Here is a 21,197-nt window from a genome sequence, read left to right as displayed (position 1 = left end):
CAGTGATACAGCATCAGTGTACAGCAAACAGTTTTGCAATAGCATGTACTGTACGTGTGAGTGGGAAATCCAACCCGACAATTTACTGCTGTTACCTCTGTCATATCCGGTTTTGAAGATTTCTTTATTCTTTTTAGAGTAATACAGGTATATGTTTGATGTATCTGTACAGTTGTGTGTGATTGGTCAAATGTCTGCCTTTCCTGGATGTTTTAGCTGTATTCTACAGCTGTTTGCCAGGAAAGGCAGATAGACGTGTTTAATGTCAGTTATTGTCATCTTGCCATCAGTGTTGGGTAAAACTTGATCATCTGTGGTGAAAGACTTTATATACTTTACTTGATGTTCAGGGAATTGTCACGACTTCCATTGTCATCCCATCCCATCTGTCTATATAGTGTTGCAGGACGCTGTAGTTAGTCTGTTTTTCTAGCATTTCTGTTTCCCCCAAATAGCAATTATGTCAATTTCCCCCCTACTTCCTTTACCACTTTTCTTTTTATTTTTCCTTTCTTGAAAAAATACTTCTCTGTCAATCGTTCTTCCTAACTCACTTTTGTTCTGCACCAACCTCTCTTCCTACTGTTGGTCCTCTCAAATCAGGAGCCTCAAACCACTGTTATCCACAACCCAGCTGATGGAAACAAGGTATACAGCTGATCAGATGCTAGTCTGAAGCTGTAGTTTGCTGCTGACGTGTGCGCCATTTAGAGTAGAGCCTTAATGTTGCTTCTGATGATGTTGGTGTGCCATTGGATGTTATTGACGCTCAACGTGTCGCGATAAGACAAGAAACTATGGATTTGTAAAATATTGCATGCTGTTGTAAACTGTTGCATGGCATTATTTGACTTAACATTGGTCATGTATGTGTACAGTTTGGTGTATTACTTACTATTCTGGATATTGATGCAATTGATATCATGTAAGATCTGAACATAACAATGAGTTTGTCATCTTACATGCCAGTGTTTAAACCTTTTGAAGAGCATGTGCTACCATTGTCATTGTAACATCATAGTCACTTTTACAGTTGTGTGACAAAGGGATTATGCATGCTGTTGGAACAGAATAAAGACCATGCAGTACCATGGACGCCAAAGCTGTTCCAAGCCATATCCTTAACAGAATAGCCATGAGTCCATCAACCGTGTCTTGGTGATTTGCCTTTGCAGATATGTGGATCTACGTTATCATGTGTAATCCAGCAGATGACAGTGTGGGAACACGTGCATGGTATATTTTGCTTTGTGCAGTGACATGATGGTGCTGTAGCTCATAGTGTAGCATAGAGTATGCGAGTGTTATGTCAAATCAAATGTGAAGAGAGTGCGCGGCTGTTTGCTTAATTCACCACTTGTATCAATTCTGTCTTTTTGTGTTTTGTTAAATCAGATATTTGTTCATCCGCAAGCAATTATAGGACCACTGTAAAAGTAATGTTTCATGAGATATTTCTTATTTAACAAAGGGACGAAAAGGAAGAATGTATGTATGTTTTATGGGTAAAGTGCAGTTTTCGTATAAAGGATAATTCTGTTTACTTTTGGCCACCATTCCTATTGGTAATAATTTGCGAAAATGTTGACATCTCTAAAAAGAAGTCAAGACGGTTTAAGAAACATGAGCACTTAAGCAATCAGACAGTTTGTCGACAAACCCTCAGGTTGGCCGAACTTATTTGGAAGGCAAATGAAGGCAAAAAGTACGATTCTAGCCCAAACTGTCCGTTATAAACATCCGTCACAGTTTACAGACTGACTGCCTGCTTCAACGTTAACCTGATATACTTATTGTGGCTTTATCGTAGAAAAGGTTTCAGTCGTAGTCATCTGGACACTGTTTTCAGAATCAAGACGTTTCGGCTCCCATCCGGAAGTCATTCTCAATTGTGAAAAATTTGGACGGGAACTGGAAATTTCTGAAAACAGTGTCCAGATGACTACGACTGAAACCTTTTCTACGATAGAACACTCCTGGACGAATGAGGGACTACACCGTCTTATTGTGGCTTTACTCACCAGAGCCAGACCAGTGAATTGACCATCTGATATTCTTGTCTGACATATATGTATACACCAATCAGAGTTTTTACATACTGAGTCTCGCTCAGTATGTATCTTGGTCACAATTCTTTAACCGCCAAATTAAGCAGTCCTTATCAGAAGTGTTTGTTTACGCTTTATGCTGTATATATATATATATATATATATATATATATATATATATATATATATATATATATATGAAAAAACATGGCTATATATAGTTCTATATTAGCTAATATATAACCATTATCACATTTTTTTACTGTCCCAAATCTATATCAGTATCAGCCTTCAAATTCCAGTATGAGTCGGGCTGTAGTGCTCACAGTTTTCCTGTGCAGTGAGGAATTATATTTATATTTATATTATATTAACATTCACTTTCTGCTTGAAAAACAAGTGGTTTAGATCAGTGGGTCACAACCATCAGGTTAAATAGATAAATCTGAGGGGTCGTAAAATGTTTAAAGGGATAGTCAGGCTTTCTTCAAATCTATGCTTTTTTCTTATTAATTACTGAATGATTTCAGGCCTCTAAAAAAGTATTGAAATGAAACAATCTGAAAGGGGAAAAGTCACTCTTTTCACAACATGTAAACATACTAACTGATCGCACGAACACGTACTGTACAACCACTGGTTTAGATCATCTGGATAAACTGTCTGATCATCTGACTGCTTATGTCTAACCCAATCAGACTTCACTGTAGTGATGTCACCATGTTCCCAGATCTCATCAATTCATTTCTGGGACGGGTTACAATGAGATTGTATCAAAAGTCTAATCCAGAATAAGGCTGTAACGGGTGCTAAAGTAGATGACGATAAAATGGCCTGTAGTGAACGAACGCTGAGCATACTGATCTCAGTCGAACTCAAATGTCTGTCCTCAGCTTGTTTGTGCTTTAATGCCAGGCTGGTTATACTCGTGTCTTTTATTTGTCGTTTCACAGGAGTCCAGCGAGAGTGCCAACACTACCATCGAGGACGAGGATGTGAGAGGTAGGGAGGTTCAGACTAACGGATACACACTGCTCTTCTGTTAGCAGGACGACTCCCAAGCACCTCATACCTTATAAACAAGTGCTGCGTATGAAGTTTTTACATCACAGTTTAAGGTCACCTTCGGGTGCACAGGCTCACGTCATTATTAGCTTTGGGCTAACGATGTTTTTCACAGCACCCTGTTACTCGTTGTGTCTATTGCACGAATGTGTTGCATGTTGTATTGATTGTTCATTTCTCATGGTCCATTTTGCTTCATTTTGCATGTCATGGCTGTCCCAGTATCATGTACTGAAACCATGGCTCAGCGCGGGGGGGGGGTGCAGACTCAGAGCGTGGAGGTGACACAAAATGATGGCTGGGTTAACGGAGTTCAGTCTAGACCTGCTCTGTAGGAAAAGGGCAATGAGATAACTTCTGTTATGAATTGGCGATATATGAATAAAATTTAACTGAATTAACCTGCTAGGAGGCTCCGGGGCAAAACTTTGTTGTGGCCCCTACTGACCCCCTGTCTGTTTGGTTGGACAGTTTTTTCAGTCAGCCAAACCATGTGAAATGGATTATTATATAAATGTAGAATATATACAGTGTTAATATTTGGTGTCTAGGCTCTGACCTCATCTCCCCCCACAAGGAATCACCGAGCTCAGCACAGGAGGGGTGAAAGTAGAGGTGCAGGTGGGGCTTTTGAAATGCTACTTGAAAATCTGTTCAAACTACCTCAAGCCAACTGACAAACAATAAATACGGGGCCTTCGGGGCCCCTGAGGGTCTGGGACATTTGCCCACTTTGCTCGGTTGGTAATTTAGCCTCAACTTAAACTTGCTTTTGAATGTAAAGACAATAAACGGCGTTCTGGAAACCTTTGGACGCTTTACTAGGACCACTTTTCACAGGCAGTGTAAGCCGACAAATAACAGTGGCTGTATTGCCAGATACAACAAGTGTCTACATGCAGGCCTTTATTTATGTATATACTACAACTAGATAATCAGGCATAAGGTAAGGTCAGTGCTGAAAAGTCTATATCTCTATAGTGCACAAGTCTCCACTCATTACTATTCATGTTACAATTTAATGGCAAGGCATGGACTCAAAATATACTTGAGGCAGAGTTTAGGACTCCTGTAGTTGGCTGTAATCTCAACCAACTATGGGACGTGGCCACAAAGTGGAAGTATTCTGCGGAGTATGAGCAGACAGACAGCTGATACCCCGCAGTTCAAAGGCTGTAGTAAAACAAAGAGAGACGGGGAGGGACCTTTGTGCTTGAGTTCAGTGGAGTGAATATTTGTTCTAATTGTCCAAAGAGTGGAATTGATTTGTGATAGTGTGTCTTTCTGCCGGTGTTTTACGGTTGTTCACTGCAGTAGTGACCTTTGATAGAATAGAGAATCTGTCAGACAAATGAGATTTGAATCTTTCTACATTTTTAACATTTTGTAGAAGTATTTATTCTTTGTCATAAAAGCATTTTCTGATTTCCTGAGGCTCCTTGCATTCAACTTTTCCTGGTGTGTGTGTGTGTGTGTGTGTGTGTGTGTGTGTCAGCATATGTGCTTCCATACTTCCAGTACATACACAGGCCCATTAAGGGCGTAGTACTGTCCTTTTATAATGGCCTCCATTGTTAGTTATGGCTGATAGGGTCGTCATTACACAATGCTCCAGTTATCTTATTCAGCCAAGCTTTGACATTGCTCTACACTGCTCTGCTTATGAGTTAGGAGATTTTTCCCCTCATCATTTCTTTCTGCTATTATTCTTTTATAATATCCTGCAATACAGCTGTTCCTCTGTCTTGCGTTTGTGGCCCCAATCAGAGCCTCAGCCTACACAGAGGCTTAGAATTCTTTATGAAATGAGCGGAGGATTTTCGTCATGACATGTTTTGTGATTTCAGCAGTGGACCCTTTGTGGAGAAGCTGTCTGTGGCAGGAAGTGGAAAGATAAAAGGACAACTAGTATTTCCTATTTCTTGAATGTGACTCATTTCCACCGATGTGAATGATGGATGGTTGATGGCGTTCCTGTTTAGGTGTCTAATTTCCTCTACATTAAATGGATTTAGTGAAGTGGCCAGTATTTCTTTTGTTTGGTGGCTTGGGTTAAAGCTTTATAAATTTTTTTTTTTTTTTTTTTTTTTTTTTTTTTGGCTGCTTGGAGGAAAATGAACCCCACAGCAAGCTGAAAACACACCGTCCGTTATAGTGTTGGAGATGTTATAGCTAACGTGTTAGCAAGCAGTTCTATATTTACACACCCACAGACCATTAGCATTCAACTGGGGTCATGTTTGTGTCCACCTGCTGAATGTGAGTCCAATATTCACACTCCTGTTAGCTCTGGTTTGGTCTCCACCAACTCCTGAGAAACATATCTGGCTCTTTAGCTTTTAGATGTCTGACTCTCCATCAGAGTAGCTAACTTTGTCTGCTGTTTGCTGCTGGGCAGGGAGTGTACAGCTGGTTTAACAGAGCTTTTATACTGGAAACAGCTGCTGCTGCTGCTGCTGCTGGAAACAAGGCTGATGAGAGCAGAGTTTGTGGGCTGAAAATAAAAAAAAAACATTAAAAGAGGTTAAAAAGAAATTAGATTAAGAAATACAATTAGCACTTTAAAGCTGCAGTAATCATTATGTTTTATATTAGCAATAGATCAAATTGACTCTGCAGCTCCTCTCAGCGTTATGGAGATTTTTAGCCTCTTTCGGGTTTTACAGCCTGCAACTTTACTGTTGAGGTTCAATCTCACGCCTCTCTTCAACCGTGGCAGCTTTTTTTAGTGGAAAACCCCACTGTGCACACATGCACCCAGCATCCAATAAGAGATCAACAAAGTTAGTGACTAGCATAGTGGAGTGTTTCGTAGCTAAACAGCCAGATTCGCAGGAGTTGGTGGAGACCAAAAACAGAGCTAAAAGGAGAGTGAATGTTGGACGTTGGAAGGTCAGAAAAGTCCTCTCTCCCCAAGCGGCCAAAAAAGAACGAATTAAAAAATGTATTAATATTGCCATAATGGTAGTGGTAGCGAATGGAGCCAAACATTGCCATGTGTATCACCTTTAAAGTTGTGAGTCTTTGAGCTATGCTTTCTAAATGCATCCCATACCTACAGTTTAGACATACTCGTGTACACACGAGGACACAGAAATGATATTGATCTTTCCCAGACCGTTTCTTTAGTTATCTGTGACGCTCATACTCCTGCATTATCTTCTACCTGAGGAAAGACTCTTACATTATTGTGTTTATTCACCTTCTCACCCCGGAACATTTTCACATGCTCTGTCCAAACTGATTTGTTCTCAGCTGGTGGAAGAATTGAGGGCTTTGAACAAACTGCCATTTCCTGCATGCTTTTCATTTATTCTTCATTTCATGTTTTCCTCTCATTCCTGCTACGTCCACCATGCCAATCTACATTTCCTTCCATCCATCCATTCTTTTGTCTTCCTCTGTACCCCCTGTTTCATCTCAGCACACTCTCCCCCCCCAAGTCCCCAAATCTACCACCTGAAGCACTTAGACCACTCCACCTCTTACCGGCCTTCCTCCCCCTCCTCCTCCTCCTCCTCCTCCTCCTCCTGCTGCTGGTGCTCTCCTAGCGTTTGGCCCAGTGGTGAGGAGTGCTGCCAGTACATCCTGTGGGCACTGGTGGCTGCCTACCTGCTCCTCTTCTTCACATCTTCCTTTCTGGTCTTTTTCTCTGACCATCTCACCACATGCCACTGCGGCCCCCATCAGACCCCCACGCAGGGACCCTGCCGCCAGCATGGGGTGCCCCTGCCCAGCCTGGGCCCCACCGACTCCCAGTGTAAGTCCATTTCCCAGTCCTTAGGAAGAAACTGCAAGCTTCCCCTCCTTTGGATGTCAGTGAAAATATTCACAAGTGTAGCAAGAAGTAGAATTGTAAATTCTTTGCAAAATCCCAAAAATTAGAAAATAATAGAAAATATGTGAGGAATTAGTGTAAATGAACTGAGGAATGTTTGTTTTGAACTTTCATTTTACTTGAAATTTTCTGAATCAGTTTAGAATAGGCAACTGTGGCAGACAAAATACAGTATTATGTTTTTTAAATGTCTGTTTTTATAATGTACAGTAAGTCTGAAAGACAGTGTTTCATTTTCTTTTCAATCTTCATCTTTAATTTTTCCATTCTTCCTCTGAGCAACAGGGCCTAGCTAGAATTTTAGAAATACTTTGGCCAAACTGAAAGACAATATTCTATTCCTCAGAGTAATAATAGCTTTCCAAGAAAAACATCCTGATATCCATACCCATATTCACAAAAAATCTATATACAATTCACCAAGAGAAGAAAAATAGTAATAAAATCAAAAGAAAGAAAGCACAAATGTTGCTGTAGCAGTCTTATGTTATCATATTACAAGTTTTCCTTAATCTCACACATGGGCCCATTGTCAAGTGGGTAACCACTAACCACCGTCCCTTTCACAGTATTCCATGGACAGCTACAATTATTCAGACAGCAACACAAAAATGATGATGCAGACAATGGAAAATATAATATATACCCATACACATGTCTGTCTTAAGCTTACATTTGCCTTCCATTAACCAGAAAACACTTAAGTCATTGTATTTAAGGAAGAATTCTAAGTATTTGCAAGCGCTCAGTTCTTAATGACACTGTAAGTATGTGTTATTTAGTGCAGGAGCATTACAAAGGTCCACCAGTTAAGTACTGATGATTCATGCATGGGGGTTGCTAACTAGTAACTATCTGTGGGTGACGGCTGGACGTGGCATTCACATGAAACTGCCCATTGAGCCAGTTAGGCTAGCTAATGTAGTTTAGCCTGAGCAGGGACAATGTGGATCTAAAGCCGCAGACTATCTGCTCTTTGCTTGGGTGAGAGCAGGAGTTAAAGGCCGCTTAAAGGTAAGTTAGGTCAGGGCTAGAGAATGTGTCACCTGTCGTGGAGCCCGGTAGATTTATGATGGCACAGCCTGATACCCACTGCAGGGTCCAAAGACGGGTCAGAACATCATTTTACACGAAGAGGAATGCCCACCCAGCTTTCGGCACAATGTACTGTGTACTGATAACTGTGTTAGACCACATAGACAGTGCTGGCACCAATGATGAGACAGATACACAGTCTGCTACAGGTAGAGAGCAAGAGTTAGGCAGGTTTTTAAGTATTTATAACAATTTGTAATTCTTTAACTGTTGGGTTTTTACAGTGAATTGACCTTGACTCTGTTTGGGATTTAATCAAATTATAGTGTGTTCCGAACAGTTTTGTCTCAGTAATATAATTTGCTACACCTTCTTACATTATATTTATGATATTTGACTTAATTTTGGTTTTCTTATGAGTTATTACAGCATCAAAGGAGCCCGACAGGCTTTACAACCTGGATTTAGCTCCAGACTCAGTGCTCGCAGACAAGGTCACTTTAACTCGGCTCAACATTAAAAATGTCCTGCGCTCTGGAAAAATGAGTTGACGTTCATGTGGCACTTAGATTTAAAAAAAAAACACTGGATTAAACAGACCTCTGTGGGACTGCTAGATCAGAACTGAACCACACCTCATCCACTGTGTCTGAGTGCAGAGCGGCTGTCTTATAGCACCCCTAACAGGCCAGAAGCTATCATGACACCCTAACCTCTCTTTATTGTATTTAAGTCAGTGCTTCCCTTAAAGTCAGGCATTGTCTACTTGTGACTCTTCCTCACAGGCCTTTGGGAATGAGAATGATTTTTCCTTTTCAGAATGTTTCATTTGAAGGATTTCAAGAGGCCTGAGGTAAAAATATCCCAAATATTTCACAAAAAAACAATGGCTCTAACACAGACCTTGTATAAAGTAAGAAAATTTCTATAATCACGCAGCTGCAAATTCCTTACTGGTGGAGGAGTGACACGGACTCTGTGTGTGTTCTGTGCTTTAATGGAGCAGCTTATTGAGGCTTGGACTTCTGTCTGGAATCAAAGATTTAACTTCCAAGTCGGGATTGGTCGACTGAACTACAAGACTTTGCTTCATTTTGTATGACATTTGTTACATGATATGTATTTTATAGACTCCTAGCAGTCGAGTCAAACCCATGGCCTCGGCCTGTTAAGATTTACATTTTTGGAAAAGCTGAGTAAATTGATAAAGGTAAAGAAATGGTTTTGTAGGAAACAAATGTTTGATAAAGTAATGTATTGAAAAAATATCATTTTGGTTTTTTGGTACTGGCAATAGTATCAGTGTGGTCTGTGAAACCAACATGAATGCATTTTACTCAAACAGGATTCTAGAAAGAAGCAGCAGAAATACTTGAGACATGTAGTTTTATATAGTCCATAGTGTGTGTGTGTGTGTGTGTGTGTGTGTGTGTGTGTGTGTCCTCATCTGATCCATCATCTCTTCCTGCAGTTACACTAAATGGTTCTGTGCTTTGTTTCTTTTGGCTCGACAGTCCAGCTGCTGTCAAGGATCAGTTTATCTGCTTAGTTTCTTCGTACTAGCGCTACGTGTGTGTGTGTGTGTGTGTGTGTGTGTGTTTCTATCCATTAGTGTGTGTGCGTGCCAACCTTCTGTCTTTCTGTCCATGCTCTAATAAGAGATCCCAGAGGAAAGGCTATTTATTTTACAGCTGACAGAAGCTCAAAGGGCATTATTTCCACTCCACAGATACTGTGGAGTGTTACAGTAGAGGCTGAGCTCTTCATACTGCTGCGTACTACATACTACATAAATACTGTCAAAAACCTGTTCTGCCTGCTTTATAAATGGCATTGATCCAGGCTCTTCTCACTTAGTGTCAAGTGTTTCCAGAGAGACAGAAGTGAAGCGCTCTGATAAAAAGAATTTGCCACCTCTCAGGCAATAAATCAACAGCAACAGCAAGGTCTTCATCTACTATGTTAATATTATGTTAGCTAATGTGGGTCTCTGCAGTATAATACACATGTTTGGGGGTTTAAGTTACTACTTGATATTTAATGTGCTGCTGTGTGCAGTGGTAGAACAAGAACTCAAACCAAAACTATTTATCCCACAGAATAATACTCCTTCAAAGATCCTGCATTTAAAGGTAGAGTTATTCAGTCAAATGAGGACTAGTTTGTTTCACAATGTTACATTACTGTTACATTAGATGAAATTTAACAAATGTCACTGGGCCAGTGATTCTATACGCTGCTTTTGTTTCAATTAAAGGGGAAATTAACGTGAAACAAGTATGACAATGTTTGCTTTCACTCACGTTGAATGAGGAAGGTGTGTGCACTCTCTCCAATATACAAAAATAAAAAGATTTGTGGGATAAAGTGCACTTATTTAAGAATACAACACATTTTTATCTGGCATACTGGCTACCATAAACTCTGACAGTGCATCATAAGTTGTTCGGTCATATTTTACATGTAAACCCTGCAAAGAAATGAGTAACTAAAGTTACAATACTGACTGAAATGCATCCATAGCAGAGTATCAAAACTGGGAAGTACTAAAAGCTTGCATCAAATGTCTGCTCACGTTCACAATCTTGTTAAATTCTTTGGTCAGATAGTTCCTAATTTAGATCACAATTTTGCTAATTTCATTTTATATCGACTTCTGAGTCACATCATTGTCCTCCATATCTACCTATAGATCCAAAGTGACAGAGCATGGGCAGCTGTACAGGTTGTTGGTGGTCCACTTAAATAACAACTATTTAATCAGCAAATGTTTTCAGTGTGAAAAACATTTAGTTAACTGCTCCCGGCCACCGTTACGGCAGCTTCCGTGTCGACTGAAAATGATGTCAGCAGGACGAATGCGCAAGTCACTACTGATTGGTTAGGGCGACAGACCAAAACTAGACCACACCCATTTTCAAACTCTGCCTTCATCTTGATCTCAACTACGCACCTGTCAATTTTCGTGACTGCGTCTTGCACGGTCGTGACGCTATTGCGTTGACAAAATCTGTCCACACACATTTAAAACCGCTACTGTGGTAGTTCCCGCTACAGTAGGTGTCTCCAGGACCACATTTAGCCATGATGACACACACACACACACACACACACACTGGTAATAACAGAAATCGGCTATCGTCAGGCTGAATGAATGAAGAGAAATGAAATGGCAATTCATTCTAGTATCTAGTACAGCTGCTTGTGTACGGAAAAAAGTTTATAGAAAAACATGTTAACATTTTCCAAGTAAGGTATCACAAAAAGTATCATTTTGGCATAGGTACCAAAACACACATTGTATCAGTGTTTCACACCCAACCTTACAACTAGAGCAGAAATATAAAGAAAATGGGGGGAAAAAATCAACCAAAGTATGGTACTTCAAACTGTGCTTAACTAAATTACTGGAATAGATGTAGTTAGTGTAGTTTCCTCTTCCTCAGTTCAGGCTTCTTATATGCACTACGAGCAGTCCAAAATCAAGTAGCTCTAGTGGCGGTAGAGCGATGGTCCATTTATCGTAGGTTCAGTGGTTTGATCCCCAGTCCCTCCCATCTACATGACATCTATACATCAAGACGAGGAAACGCTAAATGCTCCTGATGTGTGTGAATGTCAGTTTGGACTAAGCATCTGCCAAATTATTCTACAGTTTTGTAAAAGTTTGTAAAAGGCCCATTTTGGCCCCATAAGCAAACTGATAGTGCGTCTGTAAACATGGTCAGTACTAAGTTTGCTATTTGCAAAGTAAAGTCCACAGTTGGTGCAAAAGGACACTTTTAGATTAACATAATTTCAGCTGTGTCAGGCTTTTTATGAAAATAGCCAGTCAGAGCAGGCTATTCTGTTATTTATCTTGTCAGTATGTGTCCAGCATCTCTTCCTGCTACTGTAAAAGCCTGTCTGAGCCTGGAGCTGCTAGGTTTTGTCTCAAACAAAAAAGCAAAGTTAACAAGAGAGCATGTTTTACCTTTCTGCAGTTAGTTTGTTGGTTTTATTGTCACTTGAGGGAATCAGTGCACAGCACCAACAACAGACTGTGAGTGTTCAGTTAGCTGGGAACAACAGTGGACTTGAAGCTGTTGAAGGTAAAAATGGATTTACAGTATTGGTGTGTGTGTGTGTGTGTGTGTGTGTGTGTGTGTGTGTGTGTGTGTGTGTGTGTGTGTGTGTGTGTGTGTGTGTGAAGAAGAACGTTTCATTCTTTGACTTTGACTCACACCTTGTCATCTCTAAACTGTAAATGTCAGTAGTGGGTGTACTTTTAGCAAGCCACAACAACAGCACTTATTCTCTCCATTCATTGTCTCCTAGCTTACCTACTTAGCATGAAAGGTAATTTTGATGTTGTCATATGTTGAACCATGCTGACTATCTTCCTACCAGTCTTTCCTTCATTCGTGTCTATGTAGCATGTATTTCTGTGTGTTTTTGACTAAGTCCCTGAACGTTGTCATTTTGGGTTGATGTTTGCTCCTGTTCATTTACACATTGGTCCATTTTAACCTTAATTTGTGCTTTTTTTCACATTTATCAGGGGTTGTGTATCCTATCTAATCTAACATTCCTTTGTTTCTCTTTGTGTCTGTCTCTCAGCTCGTAAGCAGGAGATCATTAAAGTCACTGAGCAGCTGATTGAAGCCATCAACAATGGCGACTTTGAGGCCTACACGTTAGTTCAACTAGTTTAATTTACTTATGCCTCAAATATCTGACACAATTCTACCTGTAAAAGCAAATCTTCACATCTTTCCATTACTCTAATATGGCTGTCTGATGTACTATTTCAGGAAGATATGTGATCCTGGCCTCACGTCTTTTGAGCCTGAGGCTTTGGGCAACTTGGTGGAGGGCACCGACTTCCACCGCTTCTACTTTGAAAATGGTAAAGGATTTCTGTTTCAGATGGTAGAAAGCAGCATCAGAAACACAGCATATATTTTTGGGATTGTAACTAAAATAAAAGCATTCATTCTAAGGTTGACTATGATAGTATTAGCGCAAAGTTTACTATTTTAAGAGTCAGTTCTCTCACTTAACTCTAGCGGTATCTATCAGTGCAGATTGTATTGATTTTGTTTGTCCAGCTGTTGAGAGATCTGAGATCTATATTATATTATTATTATTATTGACCATCTTGTTGATAGTGCTGCAGGCTCACTGCGAACGACACTCGATTCTATCGCCCCTCTAAAAAAGAAGATAATAAAACAAAGAAGGTTAGCTCCATGGTATAACCCCCAAACCTGCAAATTAAAGCAAACATCGCGAAAACGTGTAAGGAAAATGGCGTTCCAACAATCTGGAAGAATCTCGTTTAGTCTGGCAAGATAGTCTTCAAACATACAGCAAGGCCCTCCGTAATGCCAGAGCAGCCTACTACTCATCATTAATAGAGGAAAGTAAGAACAACCCCAGGTTTCTTTTCCGCACTGTAGCCAGGTTGACAGAGCTCACAGCTCTATTGAACCATGTATTCCTATAGCCCTCAGTAGTAACGACTCCATGAGCTTCTTTAATGATAAAATTTTAACTACTAGAGAAAAAATGTATCACGTCCTGCCCACAAGCGGTACCGTTTTATCTTCAATCATGGGAACCTTAGAAACAGCGATATATATTTAGACTGTTTTTTTCCTATCAACCTTCTTCAACTAACTTCAACGATTAATTCATCTAAGCCATCAACCTGTCTCTTAGACCCCATTCAAACTAGGCTGCTTAAAGACGTTTTACCCTTAGTTAGCACTTCTTTACTGGATGTTATCAATCTGTCTTTATTAACAGGCTATGTACCACAGTCCTTTAAAGTAGCTGTAATTAAACCTCTTCTTAAAAAGCCCACTCTTGATCCAGGGGTTTTAATCAACTTTCAGCCATTACTTGCTGTGTCGTTGTTCGCCCTATATCATGGTATTGTCATGGTATTGGATTTCTCCATAATCGCAGAGCCCAACTTTAATGGTAAATAATTAATAAAGACAGATTGATCATATCTCGTAAAGAAGTGCTAACTAAGGGAAAATCTTATTTAAGCAGCATAGTTGGGATGGGAACCAAGAGACAGGTTGATGGTGGTAGGGCAGGTTTGGTTATTATAAAAATATCAAAGATATTTATGAATATTAATAAAATTATTAATTGATTAATAATTACGGGTGACCAATAACCAAACGTGAAAAACAACCTCAAAGGTGGCTGTCCATCTAAAAATGCTGATATTTAGAGAACTATCTTGCATTAATTATAGTAGACAGTGAAGGGTGAATCTGAGCACTGACTGATGCAACCAGCTGTTATTACAACACGTACACACAATAACCACAGGCAACTGCTCTTTAAAAGATACAATAGCGTTTTTTAACCTTAGCACTGATTAACAATCAGTAATCAACAAACACTACCGTCTAGTCTAAACACAATAAGCGTGGAGAGGAGAGGAAAGAGAAAGAAAGAACACAGAGTAAGGCACAAGTGATCTGCCGTGGTAAAGCACAATAGCTGTCCCTTTGTCACACAGGAACCCGGCAGCAAACTTTCATTCAACAGCCGTGTTACTGGACTTTGTGGAGTATAACAATCTGGATTCAAAGTTAAAGACCTTCCTAGTGAAATAAAAGTTCAACGTTGGGCGTCTCCTGAAGCAACCGAAGTCGCAGTGGAAAAGACAGCGTGCGGTCTGGTACGCTCTGCTTATATGGAGGTGATGACGTCATGGCCGGGGCTCCAGTATTCCGGCGCTCCCTTTGGCAGCTTGTCCAGTAGAAATCCAGGGTTTGGATTCAAGTTTTAAACGGACCTGAGGCGGTTTGGCACTATTTTTTTGTTTGGCCTTTGTTTTCCATTCCAGTCTCTTAGTCAAGGCTTTACCTTTCCCAAGTAGGCCCCTGTCTTTGTTCGCCACACGTGGTGAGGCCCACCAATGGCTTAGATGAAGAAATGGTTGAAGTTAGTTGGTGAAGATCAATGGGAGCAAAGCAGTCTAAATAAATATCAGGCTTTATAGCTGTTTCTAAGGGTCCCATGTTTGAAGATAAAACGGTACCGCTTGAGGGCAGGATGTGATACATTTTTTCTCTAATAATTTTATCATTAAAGAAGCTCATGAAGTCTACTTTACTACTGAGGGCTATAGGAATACATGGCTCAATAGAGCTGTGAGCTCTCTCAGCCTGGCTACAGTGCTGAAAAGACACCTGGGATTGTTCTTATTTTCCTCTATTAATGATGAGTAGTAGGCTGCTCTGGCATTACGGAGGGCCTTGCTGTATGTTTGAAGACTATCTTGCCAGACTAAACAAGATTCTTCCAGATTGTTGGAACGCCATTTCCTTTCACGTTTTCGCGATGTTTGCTTTAATTTGCGGGTTTCGGGTTATACCATGGAACTAACGAGCAGTGTGCCATATCATATCGTTAACGATGATACCAGTATAATTTCTAATATCGTGATAATGGTAACATTCCGACTAGTTGACGTAATGACGTCGTACTGTTATGCACAGAGCAACAACAAGAAGCATCGCTGAAAGCAAAAGTAACATTGCTACCGGCTCCAACAGTGGAGGAGTTGGTTCCAAAAGGGGGAGCTACTTCAGTAGTGGAAATTGTTTGGTTACAAAAGATCAAGCAGTGTTTCCCACACATAGACTTTACTTGGTCGGGCCGCCCAGGTATATTAAGGGCGCCCTCCGCAATTGATTAACTAGTGGAAAATCTCCCCTTGCACTACCCCTCCTGTGCGGTCTACTGACAATCACACATGCTCTGCAGAGAAACACAGAGAGAGAGAGAGAGTGCTCTACTTATGCTTATTATTGTTTAGTAAAAGCTTGTAAGTGCACCTGTTGGTGGTCATGATTTTTGTAATATCGTCAAGAATATCGTTATCGCAGAAATACCCTGAAATATTGTGATATTATTTTATGGCCATATCGCCCACCCCTAGAGCTAACCTTTTTTATTTTACTATCTTCTTTTTTATCGGGGCGATAGAGTTGAGTGTCGTTCACAGTGAGCCTGCAGCATTATCAACAAGGTGATCAGTTTGGGAGGGGCTGAAGTTACCATAGGAGTCCTCTGTTATATTGAGAACCACCAAATTAAATGCAGATGGAATCACTTCCCTAAATGTAGCTACAGCACTATCAGGTAGACATCTAGCGAGGAGTTTTTGTCCAATGGCGTGTAGTCCAGTAATAGGAGTTAAAAAGTTATTAAATAATGGTCCGATAAAGAAGGATTCGGTGGAAAGACTATTAAATGTTCAATTTCAATGCCATATGCCAGAACAAGGTCGAGGGTGTGGTTAAAACAGTGAGTGGCTTCATGTACACTCTGACAAAAGCCAATCAAACCTAACAATGAGACAAACGCAGTAGTAAGGCTATCATTATCAGCGTCCACATGAATATTGAAATCATCTACAATAACCACTTTATCTGTTTTAAGGACTGAACTTGATAAAAACTCTGAGAATTCAGATAAAAACTCAGAATAAGGACCAGGAGCACGGTACACTATAACAAATAGAATTGGCTGTCGTGTTTTCCAAGTTGACCCAGCCACATTTCAGTAAGACAAAATAAGTCAAAATGATACTCTGATATTAAATCATTCACTAGTACAGCTTTAGATGACAGCGATCTTTTGTCTCAGAGTCCACATTTAATTCTTCTATTCGTTTTTCGTCATTTACGTTTATCCTTAGCCAGCCGTTTTAAATAGGATTCAACGTCGCCCTCTCTGGCCCCCAGGAATACATCTGACTATGGTCGCTGGTGTCACTAACTTCATGTTTCTCAAAATGGAGCTGCCAATAATCAGAGTTCAAGACAGATCAAGACACCCAAGCACTCAGACGATCAGACACGTTGTAAACAAACTTCATTAGGAGGTCAAACTGAAAGTGAGTGCACCTGAAAAGTTGGTAATAATCCCTCATTGCACAGGAAAACTGTATTACGGTCGGTCGGTGCCCCATCGATCTCAGCAATTAACTTGGTGAGTACAGTGTTATTATTACTGACAGGAATGATGGCCAAAACTACAAAAATAAGACCCAGCTGTGCGCACTCTGATCTTGTTAGTGTTCAGTAGCCCCTTCAGGATACCCAAATGTGCCCCTGACTCATTGTTGCAATTCTGGGGAGACGCTGCTGATGTGAGGGAAACTGTGGTAAATGTAGAGTGAATCAGTGTTGAGTTACACCTCGGAAATAATCCTCTAAGGAAAAGCTGTCAGTCAGACTTGCTCTTTATAGTTTTACAGTTTATGACCTCAGTCCTGTTGTTCCACCCCCTCTCCATCCTCCATGTTCTTTTCCTCTGCAGCTCTGTCTAAGGGGAAGCAGCCCATCCACACCATCCTGCTCAACCCCCACGTCCACCTGATCGGGGACGAGGCCGCCTGCATCGCCTACATCCGCCTTACCCAGTACATCGACAGCAACGGCATGCCTCGCACCATGCAGTCGGAGGAGACCCGCATCTGGCACCGCCGCGACAGCAAGTGGCAGAACATCCACTTCCACCGCTCCGGCTCACCCACCGTGCCTACCAAGTAAGGTCACCACAGGAGGGCCGCCACCCCCTCCCCTGCCAGTCTCTCTGTCCTTCACCTCCAATGCTTCCTGTCCTGCTGGAGATGTGGTTCTCTGCTGGCTCCAGTCCCTCTCCATCCCCCACACACACTAGCATCTTATCTTTCCCTCTGTTTCCTTTTTTTCTTTGTGTGATTGTTGTTCTTATCCCAGAATGATGTGTTCACGACATTTTTAGCCTGATTCATGGTCATGTTTTCAGCACCATGTTTGTTGTCTGTTTGTCTATTAGTTAGCAGGACATCTGCTCAACATGGCCTCAAGGCCTTTACACCATATTTCATTAAAACATGCCAAGGAACTAATGAATAGTTTTTGGTGTGGAGAGCGCCACCATGTGCATTTTTTGTATAGCACTTAATATCTTTTACTCACAACTCCTGAACTTGGAGACTTCCTTAGTTCAGTCTATTTCCAACCATTTCTGCCTGAACAGTTTTCTGCAAAACACAACTCAAATGTTATTTATTTGTTCTGTGTTGTGCTACATCTTTCCTATGTGGTTGCTAAATTCTTCAAGGTATTTATTTGACATACTGTAAATTCTCAAATAGAAGGCCATTATTTGAAACTGACCTATTTCAGAGACAGGCCTGTATTTCTGATATCTAATGTTTTATGAAGTATATTGATCATAATTTTGTAAGAAGCGTCCTTGTTTCCTGATCAATTTGCTGTTGATGCAAACTCAAAGCTTCCTTCATGTTTATTTGTTGCCTTGATGAATTCAACATAATGTCCATTTATACAGCACTAATTCCATCAGTGCAACAGAGTCATGTCACACTCACCACTCTGCCCTAGAGTACAGTTCTCACTCGCTTATTATTGGCAGTAGTTCTGCTTCTACTCCACTAGCACTTCTTGCAGATGTTTCACACTAAAAGCCTTAGTGGCTTAAAGGGTAAGTAGTTCCTGGTAGGCTTTGAATGTGAAACATCTGCAGGAAGTGTTGAGTTTCATTGACGGTAACATAATTGCGCTCTAAAAACAGCAAAGTAACGTTAAAAAGTGATTGGAAATGAATTTTGCATGCATGCCGTTATAGCACGAGTAATCCCAACCCTTGTTAATGTTTTTTACCTCTATCTCCTTTTTATCTACAGTTCCATGGTAACTGAGCAAACTCAAACCTTTAATGATTGTGAACGCCTCTAGTGCTTCTCATCCGTGCTGACTTAAAGACTGAGCTTGACGGTTTATTCTTGACCTTGGAAACAGCAGCTGATAAATCAGTATTAACTCAAGGCCCACTTACTTGCCTGTTGTGAAGCTTTCAACCATATCGCACCATCCTTATTGATTGCATGAAATGAAATTACAAATTAAAAATTGATTGCAGCTGTAAGGCTTCTCCTGCCTTCCATAAATTCCAACTTGTCATCTTTACCTGTCATTACACCATGTCATTACATGCACTAGTACTGTATTAGTGTAAAGTTGAGTGCTAAGTTAGATTAAATCCAACTTGATCCCCCATTGGGAAAAATGAGATATTCCTGTTTCTAAAAAGGAATATCAAGCAAAAGTAATGTACAAAATATTGACATAGAAAACAAACAGCCACAGGACAAAATGAAGTGACGTCTCATAAATAAAACGCTCCGTATATGTTCTGGAAGGTTTATCTAGAATGAATCCTCGTGTGATTTGTGTTTCAGTTGAGAGGCCGATTTTTGACTACAAACACCCTCCAGCCTACAGCAGTCAGCTGAACAGACCCGCCTACCAAGTGTCCATCAGATCCCTCAGCCAATCCCTGCCCGTGATAACTAGAGCTCCGCCCTCTCAGTGTGTTGTTTACATATTGTCGCTGCTGGACTGAAGATTATTGTACATGTTGGGAAAAAAACTAAACGAGGGAGAAAACTTCAATTCTTGACAATATCATTTTGTAGTGCGAGTGTGTGGTGTTGATTACGGGATATGACCATCTGCAGCATGTTTTATTACGTGGAGGTTTTTTAGATCGCTATGTTTTAAATAGAAGTGGTTTTCAGAGGAGCCACTTGTTCCATTTGATTCATTTTTAATGGGTTGGTGAAATATGTGAACCTTCCAGTTATCATGTAGTGATAGTTTTTCATTTGAATATTGCACATATTGAGGACTCATGAGCTGTTGTGATTTTTTTCGTCTTTTGGCACGATGACCAATATATCACATATCTGCTTTTTACTCATGTATCTTTTCAGAATTGCCATCTGTTAAAGTTCAGGCACAAGCTTGCTTTGTTTTGGTGATGTATAGGTTTTGGTAATTGATGTTAATTGCGCTCTCCTAACTTAATCTATCAGTATCCATATGAACTGAATTGGCTAATTTTACAAATCTGTTTTGCCATTGCCACTAAGTTGTATGAATGTTTACTAGGAATTTTAACTTCATGTTTAAAAGGAAAAAGTTGAAACATGTTTTAATTTGTCTGTTTGGACCTCCATCATCACTTGAGAAGAGTCTCTTATGATAGAATGTATCTCTGAACTATAGAGATACATATAATAATTCATGTCATTCTTTAAGGCCGTTCTGTAACGCTTTCAAGTCAATTCATATTTTCATACATTCAGGAGCTAATTATGTGAATTTTATCAGTTGTTCCATTTTGTTTTGTTGACTTTTAACATTGTGATATTTGTCCTTCCACTCATTATTATTATTGCTTTCGTTTAAGCCCTTTTAACCTTGAGTCTCGGTGATTCCCTCCTTTATCCTCTGTTCGGCTGGTGGACACCAATTTTTACAGCACCGTATTTTCCACTGAACAAGACTAAACAAGTAAAATCATGATGTTGACGCTGACAGGAATGCCAAATCCAGCTGAAACGTTTGCTTCTGGAAGTAAGGTTCTCATTTATTTTTGCCATGGGGAATTGGATTATTAGCCAGAATTACTAAGCAGAAGTCAGGTTACTCTTTTAAGTTTTTTTTTAGTGTCTCTGTTAAATGAAAGGGAAAGGGGATTATTGGCATCACTTGCAGGTTCATATTTGAAAACACTTCGGATTAGGATGTTGTGAAATGTCTGTGGATAAAAATGAATGGGAAATTTAATTCCAGAATCAAAGCACAAGGGAGAGGAAGCAGTCGCGTTCAAAGACGAAGCCACAGGGTGACACACTGACGATTACATTTGTGTTTGTGAGATTTTTTTGTTCAAAACACTGTTTGCATTCTTAAATCACATTTGCCCCTCACACACCACACTTTGTTTTTATCTTTCTAAGATGCGTTGAAATTCCCGATGAGACACATCACATAAATAGCGTTGCCATGATGGGCAAAAGCCTGATGTATGTTTTAAGAAATATCAAATAAAATGTGTGATTTATGCCAAATGACTTAGTTTGTACTTGTTTCATTTTGTCTTCAACAACTGTGACACCAGATCAAAGGGTAGATTAGCTTCAAACGTTCCTCACACCAGCTCTGAGCGCGGAGGACTGGTTTTATGCATTTTAGCAGTGGTGGAAAGTAACTAAGCACATTTACTAGAATTTTGAGGTTCTTGCACTTTGCTTGAGCATTTCTGTTATGCTACTTTATAATTCTACACCACTACATTATAGAGGGAAATATTGTACTTTTTACTCCACTCCATTTATC

The 21,197-nt window shown here is 40.2% G+C and overlaps 1 protein-coding gene across 17 annotated transcripts in view; it reads left to right on the top strand.

The window, feature by feature from the left end:
- Positions 1-20,932, top strand: part of camk2d1 (calcium/calmodulin-dependent protein kinase (CaM kinase) II delta 1) — a 110,942-nt gene extending 90,010 nt beyond the window's left edge. For 4 of the 17 annotated variants that reach the window (XM_044183260.1, XM_044183256.1, XM_044183259.1 and 1 more), the window contains 6 exons: positions 3,002-3,050; positions 12,304-12,324; positions 12,586-12,661; positions 12,780-12,874; positions 17,323-17,551; positions 19,253-20,932. In XM_044183260.1, coding sequence (XP_044039195.1) covers positions 3,002-3,050; positions 12,304-12,324; positions 12,586-12,661; positions 12,780-12,874; positions 17,323-17,551; positions 19,253-19,256 — 474 coding nt within the window. In that variant the 3' untranslated portion in view covers positions 19,257-20,932. Of the gene's footprint in view, positions 1-603; positions 649-3,001; positions 3,051-12,303; positions 12,325-12,585; positions 12,662-12,779; positions 12,875-17,322; positions 17,556-19,252 lie in introns of those variants that run through there. The other 13 variants (XM_044183263.1, XM_044183258.1, XM_044183267.1 and 10 more) reach the window with 6 other exon arrangements.
- The last annotated feature ends 265 nt before the right edge of the window (positions 20,933-21,197 follow it).

The sequence above is a fragment of the Siniperca chuatsi genome, linkage group LG22 (assembly GCF_020085105.1).
Source record: "Siniperca chuatsi isolate FFG_IHB_CAS linkage group LG22, ASM2008510v1, whole genome shotgun sequence".
Classification (NCBI taxonomy): domain Eukaryota; kingdom Metazoa; phylum Chordata; class Actinopteri; order Centrarchiformes; family Sinipercidae; genus Siniperca; species Siniperca chuatsi.
The sequence above is the reverse complement of the archived record's forward strand: the minus strand, read 5'-3'. Positions and strand labels throughout refer to the sequence as shown.